The 13,832-nt window shown below is 36.2% G+C and overlaps 1 protein-coding gene across 1 annotated transcript in view; it reads right to left on the reverse strand.

Annotated features, from left to right (window-relative positions):
* Positions 1 to 13,832, reverse strand: part of LOC106469103 (probable cation-transporting ATPase 13A3) — a 114,797-nt gene that overhangs the window by 98,529 nt on the left and 2,436 nt on the right. Inside the window, 1 exon segment of the mRNA XM_022397526.1 lies at positions 9,765 to 9,934. Coding sequence (XP_022253234.1) covers positions 9,765 to 9,934 — 170 coding nt within the window.

Below are 13,832 nucleotides of genomic sequence, written 5' to 3' on the forward strand. Positions count from 1 at the left end.
CGGAATGCTACAAGTTCTTCAAATACCTATAGAATTATAGGTTTCTTTTTTGTGAGTGTAAAACACGTAAATACACCAGTTTGAGTTCCTTATAGTTTTACATTACCAACACCTGAAAACAGGCAAGACATAAAAAGTAGGCAAGTCACAACAGATGAGGTCTGATATCCTACACTAATATTCTTCAAATGTGGAACTTCTTTCTTTTGGGATGAGGGATGTTTAATCTCTAAGAGAGCACTTAGGATATCAATTGTGATATTCAAAGATTATCCACAAATCAGGGTAGTAACTAACTCGAGAACAGAACAGAATCTGAAAACTGACTTAACTGATCTGCAGAAAAACGCTGATCACAAAGTGAAATCAATCTTTACAATAGCAAATCAGAAATAGATGAGTGTAGAAAATGATCTAGCTGCAAGATATATTGGAAAAGTAATTTCTGTTATAAACTAAGAAAATATGATGTTATATATATACACAAAAACAGTTACGTTTTCTAAGAATGCAGGAACTACCCACATCACTGGTTGTCTCAAATGAAAGAAAGAAAGTTTAACCATAAGGCATTTCTAAAACTAAACGTAACAAAGCTGCTGAAGCACCAAAATTAGATTTTAAGTAGTAATCGCCTATGAGAAATATCCAAAAATACCTAAGTGGGACACATACCTTGACAGTGCATAACTAGAACATGAAATAATATCAGTAGATTTTAGTGTATCTGAAAGTTTGTAAGCCCACATTTCTGAAGATTTTGGTGAACTTAAACAGTTTCCCTTTCTTAGCTTAAAGAAGAAATGGTACATTCAGGTAACAAAGATTTCTCATATAAAGCACACTTATGTCACAACTCATGCAATATCAGATACCTAGATACCTTTTACATATCATACACTTGTTTTCATTACTTAATGGTAATAATGTTTCATATATCTAGATATTTATTATAGACTATTAGATATCACACAGAATTTGTGTTACTAAGCTGTTATACAGCATTAAATAACATTATATACCCCAGTCTTTGTTACATACTATTCATACACTGTTGGTTGTACCTACAGTTGTAAGTCGAAAATTTTGAGGTTTTTTTCATGATTTTTATAAGTAATTTTATCCAACAGCTCTTTTTATTTCTAATTATTAATGTGGTTCATGATTTTTATAAGTAATTTTATCCAACAGCTCTTTTATTTCTAATTATTAATGTGGTTCATGAATTTTTATAAGTAATTTTATCCAACAGCTCTTTTTATTTCTAATTATTAATGTGGTTCATGATTTTTATAAGTAATTTTATCCAACAGCTCTTTTTATTTCTAATTATTAATGTGGTTAAAACTAAGTTGTTGACCTACTACACCACATAAAAAAATTTCCAGTTAAAAATACTTTACTGTGGGATAGTTGGTAGAGAACTGTTTTTGATCACCCACTTGATAAATGCCCTTTATATAAAGTCTTACGTAGTATATTTTTTATATTAATGTTTTTATTTAGGTTTAAACCATTGTTATTAGACTAGGGGTTGATATAATTTTTTATACAGTTTGTACACCTGAAATCACTGCAAATTAGTAGTTGAAGGTATTTTATACTTTAGGAATTTTCAGATCACATTTTTCAGATACTCCGGAAGTTTCACACATGAGGATAAAAGAGCTTTTACACTGAATTGAGATTAGTTACATACAAAAGATACATTTTAAGAAATAGATAAAAAAGGTGTGGTCCCACCTTCACAATAAGGATTGGTTAAAATAATCTTGAAAAAAAAATGGCTGGTTGGGAAGTATGGTTATTAAAAAACAAAATTAAAGCTGATATGTGAACCTACTCAATAATCATGTCTGAAAAACTTAAATAATGCTAAAGTCATTTAGCAGGAACTGACAAGTTTCAAAAAGAAGAAAGTCAACTTCAAAGGGACTGGCAAGTGTAAATTTTGGTAACTACATTTTTGCTATCAATGTCACTGAAAGATAATGTAGATTTTGATAACCAGATTTTTGCTATCAATGTCACCGAAAGATAATGTAGATTTTGATAACTAGATTTTTGCTATCAATGTCACCGAAAGATAATGTAGATTTTGATAACTAGATTTTTGCTATCAATGTCACTCAAATAACAAAAAAAAATCCATCAAGTCACCATAACAAGCACTGCACCTATTCCACGTAATCTCAACATTTAAAGATAATCTCTGTATAATTTCTTTTCAGGTACATTGTACTAATACATTAAAAGTAAAAATCACAATATCCAATGATTTTTGGTCCAATAAAAGGTAAATTCTTTATTAGTAGTGTAACAGGTGTTTTTGTGGCAGTTATTTAGGTTTGACTTAACACAACTTACAAATAGAATTTATTCAATCCCAAATTATGCAGTCATGTCTAAGATCACTTGAAGATATTTGTATTCAGAATATAGAAATTCTTTCAAAGACTAGATAACATAAGTTAACATTTTCCTAAACTGAAAATGTATTTCCAATAATACTTACCTCTTTTTACACTTGTAGCTATCGCTCGACCTCCAGGTTTTCTTATTTGCCCATCTAAGCATTGGTCTGATTTTTTCTTGCTTACTCCGGACTTTTATACCTCACTTAACTGCCCGCAGTGATATTCGTCTCGTGACACTCTCCACCTACATCAATGCACCCTCTATCCTGGAACTGTATATAAGCACCTCATTCGAATAATTTTATCACTTTTTCAAGACTTACACCACCCCCCAGTCTCTAACACCAGAAAGGATCTAACATTGAATCTTAGCAAGGAGGAACAGTGGGAAAGTATCTGCAGACTGTAAATTCATTTTCAATTTAGAAAAATATTAACTTATAAAACATACTTACCTTCACTGACACTCATAGCTAGAATCCAACATCGAGAAGGTGGAGGGGCCAGTGAGGGCATTATCCATTGAGAAAGCATTTGCATAGATACGGGTGTGCCAAGATAAGACAGGTATCCAAGTTGGGACAACCACACTACATCCAGAACAGGTATGTTCTTCACCCTAAACCTAGTTCCTGTATCAAGGGTGGAAATGTACATGAATGATTATCACTATAGGCCAGCCTCAGCTATCTGGTTGGTCCTAGCCACCAATGTGGGATATTGGGACCATGGCCCTATATTTCCCACACTGGTGGCTAGGACACTTGGAGTGCAAGGTTACATATATATCTTTAATACTGTTGATTAAATCTAACCTGTAGTCATAGAGTGATGTGTTCCAAACCATCCAAAATCATGATGAGAAAGTAAACAACACCAAAGCAGATAAACCTTCTTCACCTAAAGGCAACACTCCAGGCTCAGAATGATGGGATCTTCTTTGCCTTACTCATTCAAAGGAACAAAACACATCTGGTCTGAAATTATGAACATTCATCCTCACTCCCCAAGCAAATGGGTAAGGAGCATTCCACTTGCCCCCAAAATTATGGAAAGGACATGGAACAACTGTGCTCAACTTAGGACTCAGGATGTTTGGAATTATGAAGAAATAATGGAACCCCTTCTATGAACAGTGTACTGAACCGATACTGATCAAAAAGAAGGGCCATGAACACCTCAATCAATAGCCGAGCTTCCAATCTGAACTGGTATTACAAGTAGGCTACCTAGGAGGCTGGTGTTTCCCCTATCAACATCTGGGAAAAAACATCCAGGGACCCGAGTAGGAGGGTCCCCAACTCTGCCCTCTTCTCCGAGAATGGAGGAATTCACTCTTACACTCTGTAGGAAAAGACTAGTAGAATCGGGGGGGGGTAATGCATGTTGGAGAGTCCTGAAGAAAAGTGCTCTGGAAATAGTGCAATAGGTGAACCAAGTTCCCTAAATATGTAAATGCAAATTGAAAATCAGCCCTGATTTATTCAATCTGATGATCGGCAGGATCCCCTTAAGCTTTACTCAGGATAATCCATGAGTGGCAGTCCAGCATAGTATGGTAATACCATCCTAGGTGTTCTTATGGAACACCTCATTTCTACAGAGCCTGTTACAGCTGGTAGTAAGTATAGTGAAATAGTGGTTACTAGTGCAGAATTGGATTGATAAAAGCACACCTGTCTGGGTAACACTCTCCACAGAATGGGATCCAGTGGAAAAAAAAAAGAGATAGGGGACCCCATAAAGTAAAAAGACAAGAGGAGTAAAGAAAAATACTCACCACTCCTCATAATCTAGCAGATGAGGTCAAAATGGCCACAGGGGATAGGTGAAAACCCTAACAAGAAGAAACTGTCAGTTCGTGTAAATAATGTGAGAGAAAAGTATTGGGACAAGTCCACATACCAGCCTGCACAATGTCTTCCAGCAGGCAATTAATTGGGCAGCTGAAGACATAGAAATGTGACAAGTCTGATGAGACATGACTCACATAAGTTTCCTCATCTGTAAAGATAGTCCAGAATAGGCAATATCGATCAATTTGCAAACCCACCTCATCAAGGTAATTGGGAATAAATTATGGAAAACTGAAGGATCCCAATGAATATACAGATGATTTCTAGCACCTCAAAATAAGTTAATGCAAGCCACATAATACCTCAAAAGACCTGACGGGACACAACAAATAATCGGTATCAGAGTGGTCGTAGAGGTAAGAAATAGCCGGTAAACGAAATGGTGAGGATATATCCCCTTCCCTGGCTGCCAGAGTCTTTGGAAGGAAAAACCTATCTGGGTATAGCAAGACATAAGTAGAGTGATAAAGAATCATGTTCACATGCAGTTCAAACAACTCCGACCTATGATATTCACAAGCAAGCCGCAAAAAAAATACACTTTAAAGTAAAAGGTAATACATAGTACATAAGGCTAAAGGCTCGAATGGATGTCGAGACAAAGCATGTTATATCACCTTAATATCCCACTTAGGTAATTAAAAAAGCCTTTTGGGACGAAGGACATGAAACAATTTGATTAGACCAGATAGCCCTGGAGAATACCAAAAATTAGTTGATAAAGCTGTCTTATATAAAGTGATATTAGACGGAGCTAGATCTTTATCAAAAAGCCAGATCAAAACACAAGATATGGTTGGCACATTTGGGTGAAATGGGATTAATTTCCTCATGAAACACCATTGGCAATAAGTGTGCCATTTCCATTGATAAATGGCCATTGTGGGTATGTTGAGAGATTGAGACAAATACAAGCCAACTTTAGACGTCAAACCCCGATGCCATGCAAAGGACCACAATTTCCATGCATGAAATTTGAGTTTTGGAATGTCTGGGTGTAGAATGTCCAATCGAGGTTGCCAAAGAGGAAATGGCAGAGGTGGACACTCTTGAAGATGCTTAAGAAGAGGAAACCATGGTTGGGCTGGCCAATCTGAGGCTACCAACAAGAAATAGATCAAACCATAGCCAGAACTCTGAGTAACAGATGAATTGGGGGGGGGGGAGGCATAGAGGTGCAATCCTGTTCAGTCTTGACTCAATGTATCTATCACCAAAGCCTGAGGATGAGGTACCAGGGATCAAAATGCCTGCAGTTGAGAGTTCCAACGAGTAGCAAATGTATCGATCAGTGGAGTCCCAAACTGAGAGCAAATCCACCGGAAAACTTCGTGATGTTGCATCCATTCTGCTGAGAGAATTCAGTGGAGTCCCAAACTGAGAGCAAATCCACCGAAAACTTCGTGATGTTGCATCCATTCTGCTGAGAGAATTCAGTGGAGTCCCAAACTGAGAGCAAATCCACCGGAAAACTTCGTGATGTTGCATCCATTCTGCTGAGAGAATTCAGTGGAGTCCCGAAATGAGAGCAAATCCACCGGAAAACTTCGTGATGTTGCATCCATTCTGCTGAGAGAATTCAGTGGAGTCCCAAACTGAGAGCAAATCCACCGGAAAACTTCGTGATGTTGCATCCATTCTGCTGAGAGAATTCAGTGGAGTCCCAAACTGAGAGCAAATCCACCGGAAAACTTCGTGATGTTGCATCCATTCTGCTGAGAGAATTCAGTGGAGTCAATACAGATGATCTACTATAAAATTCATTACCTCCAGAACATGGTAAGCTAGGAGGCTGATATGATGAGAGTGAGCCCTGTAGAAAACATCCAAACTTCAAAAACAAAGGTTCAGAGGACAAGTGGCCCCTTGACAGGAAATGTCCTGTTATGGAATTGGAATTGTTAGAATGAACCATGACGAATTTTCCCTTGAACAGAGATAGACCTTGAGCCATTACTCATTGGACAGAAAGATTTTCTAAAATATTGATATGGAAGGAAAATTCATCATCCGTCCATAGACCTTGGAATTCCTGACCGTTGATATACACACCCCATCCCTGAAATAAGGTATCTGTGAAAAGATTAATCTTGGGACGAGGGGGTGATATATGAACACCTATTGTAGTATTCTTCCGATCCAACCAACCACCACACGAGATCTAAAATGTTGCTCCTGAGTAAGGAGGCTGGATAATACAGTGGATCAAAGTTCTTGATCCATTGGTCACACAAGCATTAATAGCAATATCAAGTGAAGAAGCAAACACTAAGTAGTCACCTTCAGATCTTTCCACCAGCAAAGAAGGAGTACACTCAAAAGCAACCAGGGAAAGCCCCAAGACTGAAGAATGGGAGCAGGAGATGGCAGATCCAAATTGGCCTCTTCAGAATGTTTTGGGTTCTCTGGAGAGTTGTTCTTGGCAGTTATTTTGATTTTAAAATAATTATCTCCTAAGAAATAATTACTAATCAAGGGTGCTCAAAGATTAAACAATCCTCCTTCACCCCTGCTTGTGGCATAAGGTTAAATTTCAATTAATGGTCAGTGGAATAATGAGCCGTATGGGCGAAGAAGAAGTAATAATAATTAATTAATTAATTAAACAAAAAATTACATATAAATATTCCCGTATATATACGTATGATGGTGAGGCAAATAGGCGTAAGTGAAGGCAAGTCCAAGGCGTAGCAGAGTATCCCCTGGAGAGACACTCCCAGGCCGAATATATGTTGAGAGATGCTAGATAACAGAGGTGGAATAGGGGAGGTCTGATTAGCCTCCGTGCTGGAAACAGTAACCCAGGAATTCATGCCTGATAACAGCGTGTCATATAAACAAAAGGATTTTTTTTTTTAGAATTATTAAATATAATTAAGTGTACGGAAATAAACTAGGCAAAGCAAAAATTGCAACAAAGGACATTAACTATTGCAGCACTGCTTTAGAGAAACCTGTATCAAAATGCTTTGTTGAGAAAAAGTTGTAAAATTATCTGAATGAGGTGCTTATATGCAGTACCATGATAGAGGGTGCACTGATATAGGTGTAAATAATCACAAAACAATAATCACCAAAGGCAATTGAGTGAGGTATGAGAGACTGAAGCAAGCAAGAAAAAAAATTTAAAAAATGCTGGGATGGGCAAAGAAGAAACCCTGGAGGTTGAGCAATGGCTCTAAGTGTCAGCAGAGGTAAGTATGTTTTGGAATACACAATGCATTTAATTAAACAAATTCAGAAAGTTATCTACATTGAAATAAATTTAAAAATGCTTTCCTTCTAAAGCCACATGCTCACTTATTAGACTCTTCAGTGTCTGCATTAACATCTCAATTATAGCCAATAAGTTATCAATTCACTGGATTCTCTTTCAACTCTCCATGATATCTCACTCTATAAGAAATATTTAAATAACATGTCTTCCACTAAACTTCTCAACATTTCAGTTTTATCATCTATTAATCCTATCAAGTATTCAATAATTTCTACTCTTAGTACAATTTAAATCATAATATATGCTCATCTAACTACATTATTCGACTATACTGGACATAGCAATTCAACTTCCAAGGAGTTAGTGCAATGAATGTTCTCTATTGATTATAAGACTGTCATGGTAGAGATCCAAAGGTCCACTAGAAGGAGATTCAAAGGAGCAGACTGACCATTTCTCAGAACACTGGGGCGATATACGTTCAGTAAATGGTATGGTTGCGCTGTTATCGAAGGTTCTATCGCACTTTTGAAACCATAATTATCACACGTGATCCTCAGTTCCTGATTGGTTATCTTTTATCTCAAGTATAATAATCACCAAGTCATTGACAGGTTCACTTAGCATGAGATGCTTATTTCTTCATGGTGGTTTCAATAATTTTTCCTTAATTTTTTATAATGCTAAGCTCTCATGGCCATGATGTGCAGTATTGTCATATGGCTGCTAGATGTGTCTCTAGTTTCATAAACATTCGTTAATTATTACTAACTAAGTTGTGTCTATGCTCTGCTGATAAGAACCACTGGTTCTGTTATCTCAGATTAGTTTGGAATTTCCTTTCAATTACCTCAAGTATGTCAGACTCATCTCTTTCAAACCTTATTTGTTTATTTTGCTTTGCTTAGCTCTATGGCACTTGCTCGTATGGAGAATGATATACACATATATATATATATATATATATATATATATATATATAATTTACAATAACTCTGAGCTTTCTTATCGTATCTTCATAAAAACTGGCAAGATTTTGTTAAAGATTACAAGTGTTTTATATGTAAAGAATAAGTTTACTTTAATTAATTATTTCCAATAAATTCATTATTTATTGTAGTTATTTGCATTCAAACTGAATAGTTAGAGTGCAAGGTGATTTTCATGTCAAGCTTAAAAATATTTTTCCATTTAATAGTGTTCAAATTTCATTTGCATAACCCTTAGAACCTCCTGAATGAATTTCAAGTTTTTTTACATAAATGTTTATGTTATTTTTCACTTTTTCGACCATATTACTAACTGTGTTTATTACCATCAATGTATAGAACAATGAAATGTTCAAAATTAAGATAGAGGAAAAATGTACATACCTTTTAATTTTTTGTCTAATAATCTTAAAAATCTTCTTTTGGTTATAGTCTCAATTGTATGTCTTTACATTTTCAGATATAATTTATTTTTAATGTTTTATTTTTCTTTCCTGTCCTTTACCGTTATTATCTATTATGACACATGCCAATGGCATCCCTGACCAATATTATCATATCATCAACAGAGATACTATTACCCTTCAGCAGAATGCTGTCACACTCACTTACCATACTAGCCCTCACAAATTAAGTAGTAGTTGGGTTATATTAAAAAAAATGATTAAACCTTTAAAATATGCATCTTAAAACATAAATAACATATAATTAACTAAAATATAAATCTAAAACCTAAATACAATTTAACTGTCTATCTAACTAACATATTTTTACATGTAAAAAATGCTAAGTGCTATTGAGGACAAAAGTGGAAACAATGTCAAGAGCAGTTTGACTAGTTTTCTATGAAAATCTTCATGCCAATTTTAAATTGTGTTCTTTCTATTGGTTGTAAACATCTGGCTCAAATAAATATAATTGGCTGATAAATTACAACTCTGTGTAGAAAGTGGGCATAGCTTCTGTCAACAGTTCCAAAGCTAGTGGGTTTTTTTCAACTATTATATAGTAATACACATTTACTATCTAACATTCATAAGGTGTCAGATATATTTATTTGTTACTTATCATTCATACAGTGATATCAATTATGTACCATACCACTAGAATTATATCACTTATATTCTTAAAAATGTAGTATACCCAAGTATGTAAGTATTATATATTACTTTATATATTTCTGTTCAATTCAAGTAGTGGAAGATATGCCACACATTTATAAGTTTTAAGATGATACAGTTCAAGACAGGTTCTTAGATGAAGTATTTGCTGTTATAAATTTTACCTCAGAATTTGATCTTTAGAAGAAATCCCTTTGCTAGTTAAAAGTTTGGAGCACGGAACATTCATCTCTAGACCTCTCAGTCTCACAAATTCTTCTCTTTCTGGATTCCATACATATCGAAGCTTTTTATTTTCAAAATACTTCAAAGTATTTTTATGTATGAATTCACCCTGAAATAGAATCATATTTGGGTTATTTAATGTTTTACTTTGTATTCTGATATAAACTCATGATACCCGCATTGCTTTATCTTAATATTTTGCTTCCCTATAAGATGATTAAGATGATGTAAATTCATAACACTGAAAATTAAAGTTAACATTTTCCTTAAATCACAATGTATTTCAGACAGATTCCATCACCTTCCTCCAAAATAAAGAGCTCTTATCTCGTGCACACCGCTGTGTAAATTCTTGCACATGCATCAAACCTTGAACAAATCTCCAACCCCTATATGTGTCAAAATATATTCTACCAGCCTATGATGTAATCATCATCATCAGACTATAGCTCTCCATCAATAGGAAGGTGACACAATCTCCATGCACTGTAATCTTCAGGACCACTAGCATTTGAACAAAAGCTCATTCTTGATGATTCAAAGGAAATGCACCTGAAGTGGTGAGGAAGGGTTTGAGAATGTGTAGAGAGATGAGTAACTATCTAAAATACATTTTCAGGTAAGGAAAAGAAAACTTTAGAAACGTTACTAACCTCTTTGTAGAACAAAAAAGCTAGAATCTCACACTGAATATGGTCGAAAGGCCAGTGCAAAGAAAGAAATTACAAAGATGATCTCTATTCTGAAAACAATGTCAATATGGAGTTGGACACCCATGAGGTGAAGGTCGCCTAGTGGAGCAGATATTGGTGAGAGACTGTATCCATCTCAAGCAGGGAATACTCTTCACCCAATGTTATTGTGGTATTTGTTATTATGAGAGGAGGTAGAATAAAACAGTTTTGTATGATGCTAAAGTGTTGCTGTGTGGGCAGAATGTAAGAATGCTCAATCAGCCATTATTTCACATGTAGGCAGATAAGAACGAGTATGTAATGTGGCTAGGGCTAAGTCAGGCTATTCTACATAAGTGAAATACTTGCTTTAGATATCACAGTTACTAGATGCAGATAGAAGCAGCCCAGGTCTATAACCCAAGGTAAACCCACCAGGAATGGCTTGGTTCATAATGTAATGGGATGTCTTGTACAACACCCCACACCTATTTGGTCTTGTAACAGTGGGATTGCACCACCCAATGAAGAACTCTCCAAATCAACTTCTTCAGTGGCTAAGGATTGGGGAAGCAAGAATTCTCCTGTACCTTACTAGAAAAAACAGAGGGAGGAATTTGCATAAGGGAAAATACTAGAGGTGCACGGACCATGTCATCAGGTACAATAAGTTGGAATTATGTCCCACACTGCAACCAATTACCATAAATAAAGACAGCAAGTGTGAGTTCGGTACAGATGCAGGCTCACACTTGGTGCTGTCATTTTTATATTTCTTTCACAAATGCAGAACGACATAGAAGATGAAATATATAAAGACACTGCTAAATGAGTCTTCTGGAAAAACTGTATCCCAACAGCAGACACTAAGTAGGGGTGGACAGATTTAACTGGGTCTGAGCTCACAAGATATGATAGGCCAACAACTGAATGTGGTGATCATAGGCCCAAAAAAAAGTCCACAGTTAGAATGCCACTATGTTGGAAACAACAGAGGAGGTGTCTGAATGGTTCATGACAAGACCAAAGAGATGAGAAAAGGATGATGGCAAACCTGCAAAGCAGCAACCATCTCAAGGGTATCTGAAGACCAGATAAGGGAAATGGATCAGGCATCTAGAACTGCACTCCACTGTAACAGAGGTAATGATGAAAAGGTTAGCATATAGGAATGGCCATTGTCAAGCACAAAACAACACAATGTGCTACTTGTGCAGTATTCTCCCTTGATATAGTAACTCACATATGTAAATATAATGAGCCTACCAACTTACTTCAGAGTCCTGGAGGGCTCCCAACAGATTCAGGTCTGGATAGGGGAAAAGTGGCATCTGGGGGCATGTAGGATGGAATGAGCCACCATGATCATGAGGGGGATATACCTGCATTGATATGTCAGAAACTATTGAAGGTGATAAGTATTGGTACAACCAAGAAGAATAAAGGAATCAAGAGGAAAGGAAGACCCAAAAGAAAGAAATCTACTCATGCTAGAAATGAAGAAGACATGAAACCTTTAGTATCGAGAGCTTCATATTGCAAAGACAAAAAGAGATAGGTTGAGCATGCCATGCATATGAAAAGAGAAAGAATGCCAAGTGAATGAGATACAGGATTGGATGGGGGTTGAGTCTAAATCAGAAAACTGAAACATCCACCTAAAACAACACGACTCCCAAAGGAGACAGGAAGTCACAATGGAAGGGGCAAGTAGAGGCCAAGTGTCTATAGATTAATGGAACAAAAGGCCTCAAGAATAAAATACCCAAGCAAAAGGTCACCAGGTGCAAAGAAAATAGATGAGGGGCAAAGCAAACTTGAGGAGAAGGGCTGAGAATCAAATGTTTGACTATTTTGGATGGACTGAAAGAAGCAAAGAGGTGAATGGACAAATTTGGGATAAGCAATATATGAGGCATTGAACCATGTCATATACCACTGGAGAAAGTATCTACTGCACAGTGGAAGAAAATCATCCATTCAGGAACCAAGGGAAGACCAAAGATGGATCAAGCAGGACAAACTGTTGATTGGCCATTAACCACCTATTTTCATTGGAATAACAAAAGAACGAATGTAAAACCTCAGTGGAGTAGAGGAATCTTCTCATGGGAATTGAAAAAGGTGATGTGAAGAATAGAAGGACAGAAAAAAAAAATCACAGAGAATGCAACTGGGGAACCCAACAGGTTGTAGCAAAGAAAGTACACAGGAGTATACAGTGAGAGTGTAAAGCTCTCACATGAACAGAGTTAAGGGGTGACATCAGAGAGTGGGGGGCTGGGATGATAACAAGAGGACAAGAAACATTTGGCCAAATATGATGAGAAAGTCGGTGGTGCTACCTAGTACCACAGGTAGGAAATCAAAGTGAGCAGAGATGACTGCTGATGAGGTGTACCAAAGTAGAAGAAACAAACCAATAAACATCATCACAAAGAAAGGGTGCAAGACAGAGGGCTCAGAGAGAAGCAATCATCAGAAAGTAAGGCAACCTGATGAAGTATATCCAAGAAATAAAGAAATCAGGTTCAATGGGATAAAAATGAATGAAAATCTAGGTAATGGTGGAAAATGAGTATTTGCATGTTTCCCCAGTAGAAGAGAAAACATAAGAATGAATGATGAAGTTGTAAAACTATTAGATGGAGAGAGATAGATAAAAAGAAAAAAGAGGAAATTCAAGTGGTGGAGACTCATGCAATAAGGAAACCTGAGCTTCAGCAAAAATTAACTGGAGAAAGAGAAAACAAAAAACGCATATCTGTGACAGTGAAGGATAAAGGTAGATATACCCGATCCTCAATGGGTAGAGGGAACTAGAAGCAAAATCACTTATGGAAATAACAGAGGTGAAACATTACCAAATGGGGCAGACTCAGCTGAAGTGACAGGAGCACAATGTTGGAAATCCTGAATCTGAGATCAGAATACAACCAGACACATGCTACACAATTTGATAATATCACTAATTGTCTGAGTGCCTCCAGTTACCATTACAGTATTGGATGACATCTGTGAAGGAGTGTCAAAAATCTCAGATGTCAGAAAATAGGAAACATAAATGCTAATACCAACTGATTCACACTATTAATTTGGTGGTGGTTCTTTCTGTAAAATATGATAAACATTACAGGTTCCAATATTTTTATTTTTGAAAAATATTAGGTTATCAAGAAATTAATGTCGTATTTTGGAACACTTTCATTAACCATCCCTCAAAAAACGTGCATCACATATAATAGTTAAACGAACCGCCTCTACATCACATTAGTGTAGCCAATACAAGATGTAAAGTTTAGTATACTCTAATCCCTTATAGTGATGGCACAT

Source organism: Limulus polyphemus, unplaced genomic scaffold (genome assembly GCF_000517525.1).
Source record: "Limulus polyphemus unplaced genomic scaffold, Limulus_polyphemus-2.1.2 Scaffold3305, whole genome shotgun sequence".
NCBI lineage: Eukaryota > Metazoa > Arthropoda > Merostomata > Xiphosura > Limulidae > Limulus > Limulus polyphemus.